This window comes from Ammodytes marinus (genome assembly GCF_949987685.1).
Source record: "Ammodytes marinus genome assembly, chromosome: 19".
Lineage (NCBI taxonomy): Eukaryota > Metazoa > Chordata > Actinopteri > Uranoscopiformes > Ammodytidae > Ammodytes > Ammodytes marinus.
Window position 1 is genome coordinate 3,208,344 of NC_137223.1, and position 17,672 is coordinate 3,226,015.

Sequence of the window (17,672 nt, forward strand, 5' to 3'; positions counted from 1 at the left end):
CATCATGTTCTAAGACTTGAGATATTCTTGGTGTCTCCCCCTGGCTTACTGTATAATGGTAGGCTAGTCCAGACACCTTTAACAACGTCTGAGGTAGTGAGTGCCACAGGTCTGCAGAGGATACTTCACTGACCCACAGTAAAACAAACCTCGGAGCAGTTTAGCCAAAGATCTCTGAGTTTTCCAACAAAAAAAAAGAAAGAAAAGAGAACGTAACCTATCAAGAGTCAACAGTGACAGGACTGATGGGCCACGTCCTAACATGTTCACACATGGTTCTGTAGGTTCCTAACATGTTCACATGGTTCTGTAGGTTCCTAACATGTTCACATGGTTCTATAGGTTCCTAACATGTTCACATATGGTTCTATAGGTTCCTAACATGTTCACCTATGGTTCTATAGGTTCCTAACATGTTCACACATGGTTCTGTAGGTTCCTAACATGTTCACATGGTTCTGTAGGTTCCTAACATGTTCACATGGTTCTATAGGTTCCTAACATGTTCACCTATGGTTCTATAGGTTCCTAACATGTTCACATATGGTTCTATAGGTTCCTAACATGTTCACATATGGTTCTATAGGTTCCTAACATGTTCACCTATGGTTCGGTAGGTTCCTAACATGTTCACATGGTTCTATAGGTTCCTAACATGTTCACATGTGGTTCTGTAGGTTCCTAACATGTTCACATGGTTCTATAGGTTCCTAACATGTTCACATGTGGTTCTGTAGGTTCCTAACATGTTCACATGGTTCTATAGGTTCCTAACATGTTCACATGGTTCTGTAGGTTCCTAACATGTTCACATGTGGTTCTATAGGTTCCTAACATGTTCACATATGGTTCTATAGGTTCCTAACATGTTCACCTATGGTTCGGTAGGTTCCTAACATGTTCACATGTGGTTCTGTAGGTTCCTAACATGTTCACATGGTTCTGTAGGTTCCTAACATGTTCACCTATGGTTCTGTTGGTTCCTAACATGTTCACATGGTTCTGTAGGTTCCCAACATGTTCACATGGTTCTGTAGGTTCCTAACATGTTCACATGGTTCTGTAGGTTCCTAACATGTTCACCTATGGTTCTATAGGTTCCTAACATGTTCACATGGTTCTATAGGTTCCTAACATGTTCACATGGTTCTATAGGTTCCTAACATGTTCACATATGGTTCTATAGGTTCCCAACATGTTCACATGGTTCTGTAGGTTCCTAACATGTTCACCTATGGTTCGGTAGGTTCCTAACATGTTCACATGGTTCTGTAGGTTCCTAACATGTTCACATGGTTCTGTAGGTTCCTAACATGTTCACATGGTTCTATAGGTTCCTAACATGTTCACATGGTTCTGTAGGTTCCTAACATGTTCACATGGTTCTGTAGGTTCCTAACATGTTCACATGGTTCTGTAGGTTCCTAACATGTTCACATGGTTCTGTAGGTTCCCAACATGTTCACATGGTTCTGTAGGTTCCTAACATGTTCACATGGTTCTATAGGTTCCTAACATGTTCACATGGTTCTATAGGTTCCTAACATGTTCACATGGTTCTGTAGGTTCCTAACATGTTCACATGTGGTTCTGTAGGTTCCTAACATGTTCACATGGTTCTGTAGGTTCCTAACATGTTCACATGGTTCTATAGGTTCCTAACATGTTCACATGGTTCTGTAGGTTCCTAACATGTTCACATGGTTCTATAGGTTCCTAACATGTTCACATGGTTCTGTAGGTTCCCAACATGTTCACATGGTTCTATAGGTTCCTAACATGTTCACATGGTTCTATAGGTTCCTAACATGTTCACATGGTTCTATAGGTTCCTAACATGTTCACATGGTTCTATAGGTTCCTAACATGTTCACATGGTTCTATAGGTTCCCAACATGTTCACATGGTTCTATAGGTTCCTAACATGTTCACATGGTTCTGTAGGTTCCTAACATGTTCACATGGTTCTGTAGTTTCCTAACATGTTCACCTATGGTTCTATAGGTTCCTAACATGTTCACCTATGGTTCTATAGGTTCTTAAGGACCAATGAAAAGCAAGCAAAACAGGATGAAAACACCATGAGACATTTTTCATTTCTGCACATTTGGTCTCCCACTAAAAGAAATCAAGGCTAATAGGCAAATGCCCGTCAATTAGAGCATGACATTCTCCACAAAATGACAAATAAATACAATATGAAAACATCTTTAAAAAAAGCACCTGTCAGCTAAAGGTTAGTGAACTGGGTTCAGAGTGAATGATTGACTTGACTAATGGTCACATAGTCAATGATTAGTCAAACTCCTGTCCCTCAGCTCCATTTCATATATCGGAGACCAAGTCTCTCAGATGATCAGATACCATAGGTTAGGTAGAGCCTTTTTAGAAAGTGGAAGGAACTTCATATGCACCAGTGTTTTATTTATTTTAATTTTTTCAGAGCTCATCCTTCCAAACAGGATGGACGGTTGTGTTATGACTTTGAAATACTAGGAGGCATGTGATATCTTCTCCACTTTAACCTAGAGGCATTACGTTTTTAATTTATACAATAAAAGTATAATAAAGTTCAAAGTATTGGAACAAATTTCATCAAAATGTTTTTAAAAACCAAGTCCCACCGCTGTTTTTTACTTGCTTACGTCAATACTACGGTCAATTAATAGACACAATGTTAATATGTTCCCGATGAATCAATAGTTAGAGGCTCGTAACTGAATGCAGTAGTGCTTGTGCTGGCTAAGAGTTTTTCATTGGTAAATCATTTATTTGACATTTGGGAACTAGGCTCACCTGACTTTAAGTAGTCTCTATGCCCTGCTAAGAAACAGTCAAGAACGCCCCCTCCACCTCCATTACTTCATTTCTTTTGGACAGGGTCATCCTAGCAGGGCCTTGTTTCCACTCTAAGTGCCTCTAGCTAATAAAGATATGAAAGTGCTGTTGATTTTGGTTGGGATAGAAAGTGAGTAAGTGTCATTCCCAAAATGTTGAACAATTCTTTTTTTTAAAGATATTAATATAAAACGCGGTCAAGTTTTGTCTATAACAAGCAGCCTCTTCACGTGAATCAAAGGGGGGTGGGCCTATATTTACTCACCCCATCTCTGTGTATTGTGTTTGAATTCTGACTTTGGTTAAAAACTGTGATCTCAAATAATAAAGGCCTTAAATGTAGACTTACACACAAATATGTAGTAAATGCAACTGTCTAACTTAAAGTTCAGATATTTTTGGTTTATACTGTGCTTCAGTGTTGTATACATCATTACCAAACTACTGAGCACATGGCAAACCAATTGGTAATCTAACATGGGTCCAGTCAGGGTAGTAACAGGCCTGGGGGGGGGGGCAGAGCTGTCAAACCATTGTGCTTAAAGCAGAGTATGAGCACCTCCACTGGCTCTGCACTGACGTTAATATATAGTTTGAAAGCCATTGTCAAGGAGAAGTGCTACTTAAAGGGGTTGCTTTGGGTGGACACATTAAGACTCAATCAGCAGCTACATTGACAGCACGCCTTATTTCCCTTGTGATAAATATAAAAAATGTCATTTCATTTTAAAAACTTCAAGTTATAGCCTGCTGTACGATTAGCTCACTCCTAATTGACACATTCTAATGCATAGGTTCTAACGTAGGGATCACATTCATGGTAAAGTGTACTTCAGCATAGGACTCTGTCTGATATGTTTCATCACTTTGGCATTTTCCTCACATTCTCCCACTGAAGGCAGTCGTTACAATCTTGGCAAAAAAAAAATACAGATCGTCTCCCTTCCCCCGTGTGTGTGTGTGTGTCTCTCAGTCTGTTTCATAGGGGACACTTAAAGGACAGACTCTCCTGTTTTACACTGTGCATTGTCCCCCTGAGCCTTGCCATGCTCGATCATCTTGGATGTGACGTCGTGCTCCTTGCCCCCAGCCTCCTCCTTCTCCCTCCTCTTGCGCCGGGCCTCCACCCAGGGGATGAGACACAGCACGGCCCCTCCCACGATGGGGGGGATGCCCGCCAGGTAGAAGGCCACGTCGTAGTTCCCCAGCCGGTCCCTCAGGAAGCCTGCACACACACACACACACACACACAACACACACACACACACACACACACACACACACACACACACACACACACACACACACACACACACACACACACACACACACACACACACACACACACACACACACACACAAGCACACACATGAGCTTACTACAGTTAAGTCAAAATTATATCTATAGCACATTTAAAAACAGCATCAGTTGACCAAAGTGCTGTACAAGATACAATACAAAATAACATATAAGATACATGAACAAAAAAAGTTAGGAGTGTCAAAGTCTCAACTTGTGTTAAAGGCCAATGCAACAGAAGTGAGTCTTCAGCAGCGGTTCAGTACAATGAAAGACCAACACTAGTTCACTGGACTCTCAGTGCAACAAGGTCTGGGGTCATGGTTGTGGTGTGACCCACAATCACAACCCTGACCTTACTGCAGCCTGAGTGGAGCCTCACTAACAAACAGTGATCCAGTAGGCTCAGTGGGAGCTGACAGGACAGGGTTCACATGCACCTCAATAACCTGTAGTACTGCACACAGCTTTCTATAAGGGCACAATCATGAAAGACATTCAAACCATGCCCAAGCACCATTGAGGGCTATGGTTTGACCAGTGTGAATGCTCCGTACCGTACTGGAGCACGGTACACTTCCTTGGTCCTGGCCCGGTTGGAAGAGGTGAGCTTCAGCACGGTACGGATGCTCATGTACGTCCAAGAGCATAGACGATGTCAATTTATAGGAGACTTTCCCCCACGATCCCAATATGTTTATGCGCGCAACACACACCCATTCTCTTTCTATTGAGAGTGAATGAGCTGTCTGTGAGACGGTTTTTCAGGACTATGCACATGACGCTCACATGGGCCGATGCACGTTTCTATAAGCCTACACTATGCAGCTATGGTCACTAGCATTCCAGTGCTGACTGTTAGCGCATGTGTGTTTCTACAAGTGAAGCAACTAGAGGATGGATGCCTCCACTAACACTAGGTGGTGCTAAAGACCTGCAAAAGAAAATATTCATCTTAATCCCAGAGCAAAGAAGAAGAAGAGCTTCACATATGCATGAGTTATAAATGAAATGTCTGTCAGGTATATGATAACATTTCCATATGTATATATGTGTGTGTGGGTGTGTGTGTGTGTGTGTGTGTGTGTGTGTGTGTGTGTGTGTGTGTGTGTGTGTGTGTGTGTGTGTGCTTTTCTGAATAGATTAAAAAAATGAAATGAAAGTTAAGTATTGAAAATAAATGGTAAAAGAAGACTGAAATCCAGAGGTGTATTGAAGACTATCTAGCCTGCACAGAGAGGTCAGAGGTTAGGGTCGGCTAGAGAGCAGTAACCTCTGGAGCTGGGAACCATCCCTGCGTTCCAATCCCCATATCTTCTCCTATTTAGTACCGTAGAAAAGATTTAGGATGTCCCAATTCTTGTGGTCAGATTTAGTATGCTTTAAAAATACCTGGGGGTGCCGTAACTCAGTGGGTAGGGCGTCCCCCCCTCCCCGCCCCGGGCCAAGACCCCGCAGCAGACCCGGGTTAGAATCCCGCCCGGGTCAGTTCTCTGCATGTCCTCTCCTCTTTGCCCCATTTCAACTCTGTCTCTCCAATTTGTCTAATAATGGGCAAATTCGGCAGTGGCGAAGTCGGTAGGGAGATCGCCTCTGGAGTGCAGGGTCGGAGGTTCGATCCCCCGTCTCCCCGCCACATGTCGAAGTGTCCCTGAGCAAGACACTGAACCCCAAATTGCTCCCGATGGTTCAGAGAGCGCCTTGCATGGCAGCTTCTACCATCGGTGTATGAGTGTGTGTGTGAATGGGTGAATGTGGTAAGATATGTAAAGCGCTTTGGGGCTGAGAAAATCGGCTAGAAAGCGCTATATAAATCAAGTCCATTTACCATTTACCATTTAATAATGCCCAAAAGAATATCTTTAAAAAAAGGAACGCAGGGCATGTCTCAGTCACAGTATAGAGAGCATTAACACAGTGGTGAGTGTATTCCCTGATTTACCTGCGATGGGAGGTCCCACGGTCATAGGCACAGACATGAGGCCCAGCAGGAAGCCTATGGCCTGGGACACGTCGTCGGAGCCCACCAGCTCAAAGGCTATGGGGGCCATGATGCAGATGAAGCAGCCGTCAAACAGCCCCATCAGCAGACACACCGCGATCAGACCGCCGAAGATATGGCACAGTGGAATCATCATGGACATGAGCCCAATGACAAAGAACGAAGACACCTAGGAGCACAAGCATTCACAGGTTTAACACATTTAACAATTGTATTTTTGTTCATTTGGTGATTTTTTTCTTCTCATCTGTATGTAGGCAAGGCAAGTTTACTTATATAGCACAATTCAGACACAAGGCCACTCAAAGTGCTTTACAGGGGCAAAATACACAATACACATTAGAAAAGCGAGTGAATAGAAATAAAACATTTAAAAGCAAATGAGTAGAAATTGAACATTTAAATACAATAAAATTGCAGGTTAAAATGGAAACAGAAAAGTCTTCAGACTTGATTTAAAAGAGCTGAGAGTTGCAGCAGGGAGTTTGTTCCAGAGATTTGGGGCATAAAAACTGAAAGCTGTAGTTTTTTTTCCCTTTTCTTTCAGAGTAGGTTTGGGTTTCATTGAATGTTTTTTTAAGTATCACATGACCATCACATGACCGACTACGATACATGCTGATTCAGGGAGTCCTCCGTGAATAGGAGGAAATGAAGTCCGACTGACATCACATCAATATTGAGTCATGGTTTATTGCGGTGTGAAGGGCTGTGTCAGTGTGGCCGTCTGCTTTGCTTACCGCAGAACGCTGACGTTACAGAAAATCTGCTCAGAGGAGAACAATGAATATACCGTCATAGACAATCCTATAAGATGTACTTTTTAATATCAGCATACTGTGGACTATAAGCCTTCACTAAGTTGAGCATGGAAGTACATAGCATTAGCCTCATAGCATAATTGCCAAAATCCTATTTACTCTACTCTACTTTTACTCTATTCTACATCTACTTTTCGTTAGCCTAATAGCATAATTGCCTAAGTCATATTTTAAGGGTTATAGAGTAGGGTCAAGTAGATGTAGAGTAGAGTAGATATAGAATAGAGTAGATATAGAGTAGAGTAAATATGATTTAGGAAATTATGCTATGAGGCTAGGTGACATCCCCTAATGGCTTTGTTTCCACGTTGAGGCCATGGCACTCACCTGCAGGTAGACCTTGTTGACTCCGGTCACGTAGTCCGCCACCCTGCCGAAGATGAGACGGCCCACGCACGACGTGATGCCGATGCACATGAGCAGAACCTCTTTGCTGGCCTCCTTTCCAAAACGCTCCTCCACATGCTTCATCTGGGGGACAATGGAGGAAAGACACAAGAACACAGCTGTATGAGAGGCTGAATCCAGGGCTCACAGCCAGGGGAAAAGGACGAGGGAAAGGCAAGTACAACTGCTGCTGTGGATGAATACATTTGATTAAAAATGGATATTGCAGTGCTCAGTTGCGTGGTAAATAATATATATTTTTTTTTAAAGATATTTTTTGTCATTTTTATGCTTTATTGATAGTGTAGAGACAGAGTTGAAATGGGGCAGAGAGGGGAGTGACATGCAGAGAGCGACCGCGGGCTGGAATCGAACCCGGGTCCGCCGCTGGCCAAGGCCCATGGGGGGGACGCCCTACCAACTGAGCTAAGGGCGCCTCATAATTTTTTTTAATAAAGAATAATTAGCGGAGGGCCTAGTATTGTTCCTTGTGGCACACCTCATCACTTTATCTGTAAAGTCTCTAAACTATAACCATCTGAACCAGCTTTAGGCACAGCCCATCCAGACTAATAGAAAGGCCATGTGTTCAACTTAATGTTGAGATACACAGCATTACAAATCTATGAGGACACTGAGAAGGAGTGAAGCACCATGTTGTTTTCTTATTATGCAAGTTAATGATGTTGTCCACTACAGCGGTTTATCAGAACAGAAAACTATGCTACTAGTTCTAAGTCAATCTATTTAAAGTTATACTCCGTAAGATCACCATCTAGTTTGTTGTATGGTAAGTTCCCATCTATCAAATAGTGAGTCAAAGCAATGTTGATTGAGTATATGAACCCACTGATGCTTTTCCCAGTGCCACTATGGGAGTAGCTTTGCCGCATTTCCCGCGCTGCAGCGGTGCATTCCATTTTACTCTGGACATGGGAACTTCTCATCACTTCAGGGTCACAATGTTGGATCAGAACACACAGAGAGAAAGCATTCTGCAGGTAAGAACTGACAATCTACTGACTTCATACAGTCAATAATGTTCGGTTCTGAAGGACACTCTGGTCCATAAGCGACCGCAATTACATTTACGGAAATAACAACGTAACTCAAATGTGGCAGATTGCAGCTTTCACTACAGGGGAAATGAAACTCCACACAATGTTTCCATGTTGAGGACAGGACACGTTACTTGTGTCGAATGCTCCGGGTTCTGTTATCTTTTTGAAGAAATGTCAGAAATGTTATGTTAGTTTGAGAGTGTTTGGAGGCCAGCCCAGGGATCCTATTAAAATTCCAACTTTTCCAAACAGAGTGAACCCCCCCCCCCCCCCACACCACCACCACCACTCCCCCCTCTGTACTCTATCATCCATGTTTCTAGTCTAGAGTTTGTTGTTGCTACCACTTGACAAGCAACTACTCATCAGCACTTATCCAACTCCTCCATTTCAACATTCACTTCTCATTTTTTCTCTTTTCTCTTGCCAGTGAATGCTCTTGCTCCCAGATGTTCTTTTTCCACATTACTAGCTGTATCCTATTCCCTCCCAGCGTAGAGCACACATGTGTGGGGCCCACGGTTTCAGAGAGGCAGGCAGTAAAGCAGGGGCCCGGCCGGCTGGGGGGGGGGGGGGGTGCCAGATATGTGTACCTCCAGGCAGGCTGCAGAAATCCTGCTCAAAGGGTCTGTCTGTCTGCTGACCCCCCCCCCCCCCCCATCACCCCCTGTAGGACACACATCCATATGCACCGACCTCTGGATGACTTACTGTATAATGGTCTATGTCACTATGTCACAACAGTGTGTGTGTGTGTGTGTGTGTGTGTGTGTGCGCGTGTGTGTATGTTTGTAAGCACACATGCATCATCAGAGTTACTGTATGTGATACACTCACCCACTCGAGCCCTGCTGAGGTCCTTTTTATAGAGAGGCCTTCTCCCATCTGTGGTTTACGATGTTGCATTTATCTAGCCTAGTAAGACCCCCCCCCCCACCCTGCCCATTTACCAGTTGAATTCTACATATATTCCACTACCAAATGCATTGCTTGGTGTGTTCTCCCTAGAGAGAGAGAGGGAGCCGGAAGGTTTCTCCATGTCTAGGAATCCACTGTGGCGCAACACGTGTTGACGAGATAACTGGACATAGCTCACAGTGCACCACGCTCAGGTCAAGTGGATCATGTTGTCAACACACAAGTTAACACACACCAGACGTCTGGGTAATATTGACCAACCCTCAAGGTAAAACACACACAAGCATGAGAGGCCAGGTAAACCATCTCACACCTTGATGAGATCTGTCAGACAGACCCTCTCAGATGCTATGCCCATACTGTTAGATTTATGGATAGACTTGAGGGGGTTGAATCTATACGACCTAGTGCCTCTGTCATGGAGGTGTCAAGACATTCCATACTCCAGTCTCTTGAGACATTCACACTACTGTATCAATAATGTCAGTTATGTATCCGGAGGCGTCCTGCGAGGTGGCAGCACGGCGCCCGTGTACACGTGTTACTGTCTTGCCAAAGCGAGACAAACAAAGGGGGAACTTTTGCTCCTCCTCTGCCTTCAAACAGATGGCATGGTCCTATCCAGTGGTTATGTAACCGGCCTCACTCCTGTCTCAGCGCTTATCACCCAGCTCTGTCATTTAAACGTGAGCTGATCAATCTCTGGCAACAATCAGTCGAGTCTGATTGTTGCCAGAGACACACACACACACACACACACACACACACACACACACACACACACACACACACACAACCAGTCACACACATATTACTGTACACTGACAAAAAGGATGACGCTCCCCCAATTAAGATAAGGCTAAACAAACGTGTTTGTGGGAAAGGTCAATCTATTTGAATGGATTGATCCAGCATCAGAGCTTGCGTGTGTGTGTGTGTGTGTGTGTGTGTGTGTGTGTGTGTGTGTGTGTGTGTGTGTGTGTGTGTGTGCGTGCGTGTGTGTGTGTGTGTGCGTATATGTGTTTGTTTGCGTGTGTAAGTGTCTGTGCATTTGATCATGTTTCATGTGATGCAACTCAGAGGTGGCCTTGTTGCATGAACGTCATAACCCTACAAAATAAACACACACACACACACACACACACACACATGAATTTGACGTCATTTCCTTGAATGTACACATCTGCTGCACTGATCACTTCCTTTGTTTCATTACTTCCATACTTCATTCGACCCACTGAATCTGCCCTGACCTGGCCTCTCTGCATCCAGTAAGATGTACTGAGGCTGCAATGCATTATGGTCTATTGAGGCTGCAACATGTCAAGTATGGAGGGAGGAGGAAGACTTTGTGTGCTACATTATTTGAGTGTAAGGGATGGACACAGTCTTTTTCCATTAACCCCAAATAAGGTTGTTGATCATTTATATTATTCTCGTGAAAAGACAAAACCCAACATTTTAGTCTTAGCATTTGAGTCCTTTATCATTTAAAATGAGCTCCCCAAGGTTTCAGTTTAAAAAAATGCTCAATCATTTCCCAAAGCAGCTGGGAACTGTAGTCTTTGGAACAATGTACACAAACAGGAGGAACTAGTGCATTTGTTTGGGACTATTTTCAGTCGTGGATTAATACATTTCTCTCCCGCAGTTCAGGCTGGCCTTTTCTCCAATCACTGTGGGGGGGAGGAGCCACCTGAAAAATGACTGAGCCAAATCATTTCTTTCTTTCTAGGCCCTAGATGTATTTATGTATTATTTTCAACCCTGTTAAATCTAGTGTTGTTTTTGGCGGCCTGTTTTAAGTTTAGTTTTAGTCTAGTCTTTGTGTCAAATTGTCATTTTAGTTTTTATTAGTCTTAGTCACGTTTAAACTCTTTTTAGTCTAGTCAAGTTTCAGTTGACTAAAAGTCTTGAGCTTTTTAGTCTGCTCTTAGTCAGAATGATCTGGGACTATTTTCGTCTAGTCTTAGTCAACAAAAGCTGATGACATTTAAGTCTAGTCTTAGTCAATGACTTTTGTATTTTAGTCTTTTTAGTAATGCAATTATACCCAGTTAATATAGTACAATTACCTAGTATAGTACAGCCAAAATCAAAATGTTCTTTAAGTCCCCCATTTCACAAGTCAAACAAGGTTATCTTATCTTATTATATTATTGTTACCTTATAGACTCAAGAATACATGCAACACCAGACACGGAAGACACTCTGATTGAATTTACATCATATTTATTTGAGCTACCAAACATGTAAGAATGCCGGATTCCTCAACCTGAACAGCAGTCTGGTGGAGCTCGGACAGCTTCTCTTTGTGTTTCAAAATCTCCTGTCTAATGACGTACATTTATATAAAATAAATAGGCCTAAATAAAATAGCTTCAAATGACAATGCCAGAAAAAAATGTACATTACATTCAAGTTTAATTAAGAGAAACAATGTGCTTGAATGCTAGAGCTACAATAACAGGGGTATAATGACCATTGCTAAGGACCTACGTCATAGTTTTGATGGATAGACGTCCACAAACAGGGCTACTACTCGTTCAGAAAACAAGGAATACTTTTTCAACATGACTTTGCATGTATCAGGAGAGCAGGGAACACAGGAGTAGTGTTGTTTTTGGCAGCCTGTTTTAATTTTAGTTTTAGTCTAGTCTTTTTGTCAAACTTTAATTTTAGTTTTTATTAGTCTTAGTCACGTTTAAACTCTTTTAAGTCTAGTCAAGTTTCTGTCGACTAAATGTCTTGAGCTTTTTAGTCTTCTCTTAGTCAATATTATCTGTGACTATTTTTGTCTAGTCTCGTCACTGTCACGTGAAAAAGGTTAGTTGACGACGATATTTAGTCATACATTTTGTTGACAAAAACAACACTAGTTAAATCAGGGCTGTATTTCTCCTCCTCCTCTCTCTCTCTCTATCTCTCTCACTGGCATACACATACACACCCTGTCTTGCTCCAAAAAAAAAGAGAGAAACGTGACAGCCTTGCCATCAACAGTTCCTCTCTGGTTTTCATGTTGTTTTAAAGATCCACGGTTAATGCCAAATCAATGGAGAAGATAGGGGCTGGCAGGTTCACATGAGGCCTGCAATGTACAGCTAAAAATTAAACTAAATACATTCATATCCTTTGGCCAATTTAAACAGACTATCTTGGATCTGCCAAACTCTACTTGTAACTGTTTTAATTAGACTATATTGTACTTTATGCCTTTTAATTGCTGCCACTCTTCCCCACTCTGTAAATGTTTCAATCGTTTTGTTTTTTTCTTCTCTTCACTTGTTGTGTATTTGATGTTTTTGCATTGAATATTTTGTTTGTATTGTTGTTTTGAATTTGTTTTGACTCGACGTCATTGTAAATGAGGGTCACCCCTCAATTGGTCTCTCGAGGATAAATAAAAGTTAAATGAAAAAAAAAATGAAAAATGTAAACACACAAGGGTGTGAGAGGAAGCAGTTTGTGGGCCATAGTGTGAACGAGGCATTATGGTCATTAAAGATCCAGCCCTCTCCCAGGCCACACACTTCATTCCAAAGTACACACTGCTTTCTTATCTATTAAGCAAAGTAGCATGCTGCATGCTGTATGCTGCTGATGTGGGTCTGTTAGGATTCAATCATATTCATTCAACACTTTGGCATGTGCTCACAAGAAACTGCAACATGTTAATATTGCAAAGTAAGCAGAGTATATTACTTTGTTTTATCACTCTCCCCTTGACCACACCTTTTATCAAAGCACATACCAAGCAAACATCTTATCTCAAATCTGCAACACTACCAATAGTGTGTGTATGTGTGTGTGTGTGTGTGTGTGTGTGTGTGTGTGTGTGTGTGTGTGTGTGTGTGTGTGTGTGTGTGTTTCAAACAACCTATTGGACTTTATTCTTTAACAGTCTCCAGAATCACACACACGCACACGCACAGACACACCAGAGAAAGAAAAGTCTGGAGAGGTTGTGAGGACTCCCTTCCTGCGGAACACTGTACGATTAGAGTCATGTTTTTTCCTTTTTCCCCTCTACTTCCCATGGAGTGCCACAAGGCCTGGACTTGGCCTCCAGTGCAGGGGGTGGGGGGGGGGGGGAGTCTGAGACTGGGGGGCTATAAGGCCAGTCTTGTGGAGCCCCAGTCTGAGTAGCAGACACAGGAGAAGTGTTGAAACAACACATGCTGGGATCCCCAGGACAGGCTGATCTCCATCCAATAACAGAGTCAAATAAACAGTCACCTTCTAAGTCTGTCCAACACATCCAGGGCTCTGCTCCACAGCCCTCCCAACAAGATCTTTATCCAAATTCATATGGCGGCCCAAACAAAGTGAGGACCAGGTCAAGTGAACCCTGTTTTCAGAACGGTGTCCTGACCTGAGTATTCCTGACATATTTGGTTCCATTAGGACCACACAGCTAGAGTATCTCATGTGGAGTTAGGAAGCTGCTGTGATGTACAGTGTGTAGCGTGTGAACGGTAAGACTCAAAATAATAGTCTCAGTACTATGGCTGGATTTCAAAAGTAACGTAGATTTGCTCTAGCATATGCAGGGCAGAAGAGGAGCCCAGGGGAGAGATGGCAGTATCACCAGGGAATGTAGCAAGCTACCAACAAAAGGTTGGGAAGAAAAGAAGAAATGCCTTAACACTTCATGTAAATACAGCTTCGTTAGTTTACCAATACCTCCACAGAGCACCAGGCCAAATACATTACAGACAGAAATGGTTCAACATTTTAGTTCCATATTAGGTATTAAAAAAGAAAAAAAAAGGATCTGGTAAAAGGGCAGCACAGGTGTTTTTCATTGACACTACATATTTAGTCCATTTTCATTTCTGAAAAATATTGGCATAATTGCTAAATTTCTTAATAGTTCTTATGAGTGACTTTTCCTTACTTAGACTCCTCCTCCTCCTCCTCTCAACATTATGTATTGTGTGTTCCTAAATCCTGAAGCCCACTTAGGATTGATAAACACTCTGTACCATCTCTGAATTCCTGGAAGAGTCTGGCTGGGGGTTTAGACTTTCCTTTCACGTGAATAACTCTCACGTTGCTAGTATCTGTTTTGATATCTGTGTTGTTGAAGCTCCCACACGTTGACCTCTTGTCCTCACCTCTGCCTCGTGCCAAGGAATACATCCAAAAACCTGGGATGATACTGGGAAGTCACACCATGGATCCAGCTCCGTTGGCATTTACGTGTTGCTATCCGTCATCAGACTGACCTCTGGCCCAGAGAGTGGGCAACACAAACAAGACGTGAACACCCTGTTAAAGTTCTGCTCCGTTAGAATGTCATCTAGATACTTTTCTGTTAAGTTCCTGTCAATCAAAGAGTGTGTTAAATGAATTGAGCATATGACCTAATGAAAGCTCTTGTATCTGAGTGTCTGTGGTCACTTTCCCGCTCTCAAATCAAAAGCGGCGCACAGTTAGTGAAGCCTTTTATATCCCTTTAGCAGGAGTGTGTTAGCCTGGAAATCCAGACCCATATCTAGAACGATAGAGGGCCTGGCCACGATCAATAGACCTTCCTAACTCAAGGGGCGGCTCCTACTCGTGCATTTCAAATGCCTCTGCACACAATTGGATAGCACTATGAGCAATCAGAGCAATGAACAAGGTGACGTATTAAGCCCTGTACGTTTAACGAACAGCGGGATTAACTGGTAAATTAAACTTTTGGCGTGGTCGGTCGGCAAAACAGAACATTCCTCTTATTTGCTAATGAAAGATTTGAGTGCTGTCTTCCAAATAGTTAAGTGTCGAGGCCAAAGCCGTCTCAAACTCAAACAACATAACCACAGCCATCTCTGTTTACTATCACGGCTCTATGGCTCTTGCCCGCTAATATCAGATAGAACCAATTGAAAAGTAGCTCGGAATTTTCAGACATATTTAATGAGCTTCAATGGAGAGTGTCCAGACCAACAGGCGCAGCAAATAGAATTAGCCAGTGGCAGGTCTGGATTTCCAGGCTAGGAGTGTGTTCCATTGTACTCAGAACACGGGAACTTTCCACTCAGTAGTACGGAGTTCAGACAGAGGTATTCGTTGCAGCGCATTTGGAAGTTTTTCAATTTCGTTTTGATAAGACATAGTCCTATAGATCCTGAATGTTCATCATTTATGAAAAGGTAATTCTACTAACTAGTCAATGGGCGCACAATGCACATCCATGTCAGAAGTTCCTGATTTCCGAGTACAATGAAACGCAGCATTGAGTCTGCCCAGGCGGAGCTTGCCACTGCCGTAGTGCCACAGACTGTCTCTGTCTGAGTGGAGCAGGTACATTTCATTCTGATTCACAATGGTGGATCAACACACAGAGAAAGAAGACCACAGTTTAACTATGGGTCCAGAGAAAAAGAATATAGGTAAAAAAAACAAAGGGGGCGCCCTTAGCTCAGTTGGTAGGGCGTCCCCCCCATGGGCCTTGGCCAGCAGCAGACCCGGGGTCGATTCCAGCCTGCGGTCGTTCTCTGCATGTCACTCCCCTCTCTGCCCCATTTCACCTCTGTCTCTCTGCACTATCAATAAAGCATAAAAATGCCCAAAAAAAAAAAAAAAACTCATTTGATACATGAATCAAGTATTCAATGAACACAAACTTACCAGGTGAACATAAGGCACAAAGTAGCCGTAGAGGGCTGCGGGGATGCCAAAGGCCCAGATGCGATATCCCAAAGACTTCCAGATGTTGAGGTTGAAGACCTTGTTCATGGGCGGGCAGCGGGAGCCGCTGCGCGTGTTGGAGGATTTGTTGGGTATCAGAGGGGTGTAGGTGAGGCCGGCCAGCATCAGTATAAACATGAGGATGCAGAGGATGCGCATGGTGTTGGCCAGGCCCACCTTCTCCAGCAGACCTGACAGCAGGAAGGGCAGCGTGATGGTGAAGATGCTGCTGCCCGCCGTCACGATGCCGTTGACCAGGCCCAGGCGCTTCTTGAAGTAGTGGCCCAGGATGACCAGGCTGGGCTGGTAGGCGAAAGAGCAACCACAGGCAAACACAATGCCATAGGTGAAGTACATGGGGCCAAGGGACCTGTGAGGGGGGGGAGAACAAGATACATCACTGACTGGACAGATTTTTGTTCCCATTGCCGATATGAATGTAATCCCCCATGGACAAAACAGAATCCACAAGATATCTCCCCAGGACAAAACAGAACAAGCTACTGATTTGCATGAAACGCTCCTGAACAAGTTTCTCCTGGCAATGGCTGGAAGGGAAAGTATGTCAAACCTTTTACATAGGCGTATGAGAGCCATGTGAGCTGTTACATGACTCAGGGTTTTTGTTCCAGAGAACCTCCATCAACCACATTAACTCCAACAACATCAAGCAAGTCAAAAGTTAAAAATGAAGGACACAGGTAGAGAATAATTTCACACTATCGTGATGCTACCAACTTACATAAGAAAAAACAGTTCAGTTGCTAGCGGCAACTAGGAGTAGCATGATCTTTTTAGTTAATGTATAACAATAGTGTCTTACTGCTTTATATACCAGTGATCATAACATGCTCTCTACAGGCATTGATGAATCCTCTTACAGGTTCAAATCATATATTGATAGAGCTAGGGTAATGAAGATGTCCCTCAAGGACCGATGCAAGGCCCCCTCTTGACACAAACTAAATGAATTTTCCATCTGAGACCTGCAATATTCTTTCATGCTGATGATGCATGATGTCTAGTGGTAAAGGTCCAACTAGATACAGAATGGTACTTCAAAGTAGTTTCAAAGTCCTGTTTCGGGTAAGAAAAAAAAAGCTGTCTACTCTACACTAGAAAATAACTTGCTAACAGTGGTTATCACATGACATTGCATTTTGCACCTTGCACACACACACATGTAGCAGAATCTGCCTGCCCTGTGTTTGTGAAAAGCTGATGACTATCACTCGATAAGCAGGTCATTCAAACTGTTTAATTATTATTGCGCCTAAAGGTGATGACAAAGCCAGAGTTGAGAACTTGTCACGTGTTTTGGATCAGATCTTTTCTGTACGTTGGCGTGTAAACTCACGTGCAGACAAGTATGAAGTTCCAGGAAATGATTAACAGTGGAGTGTGAAGTGTGGAGCCTCTTTCCACACAGAGCCTTGATAAACGCGATAGGGACTGTGCTCAGCTCCAATAACCAATAATAATACTTAGTCACACCTATTTATTACATCGTATATTACCTTTATAAGACGTAAGCAGGTGTTGAGACCTTTTGAGTCCTACTTAGAAGACTTAAAGGAATACTTCACCCATACGGAACCGGTGTTCTATCATTATAAAATCGCTATTATAATATAATGAATGGGGTTTTTCTTCCCTCAGTCTTT

At 43.0% G+C, this 17,672-nt stretch overlaps 1 protein-coding gene across 1 annotated transcript in view; it reads right to left on the bottom strand.

The window, feature by feature from the left end:
• Nucleotides 1-1,846: 1,846 nt before the first annotated feature.
• The window catches only part of slc16a10 (solute carrier family 16 member 10), a 42,546-nt gene continuing 26,720 nt past the window's right edge, over nt 1,847-17,672 (bottom strand). The window contains exons 3-6 of the mRNA XM_080047809.1: nt 15,949-16,378; nt 7,289-7,432; nt 6,081-6,309; nt 1,847-4,063 (exon numbers count right to left, since the gene is read on the bottom strand). Of these exons, the coding sequence (XP_079903935.1) occupies nt 3,831-4,063; nt 6,081-6,309; nt 7,289-7,432; nt 15,949-16,378 (1,036 nt within the window). The 3' untranslated portion in view covers nt 1,847-3,830. The remainder of the gene's footprint in view (nt 4,064-6,080; nt 6,310-7,288; nt 7,433-15,948; nt 16,379-17,672) is intronic.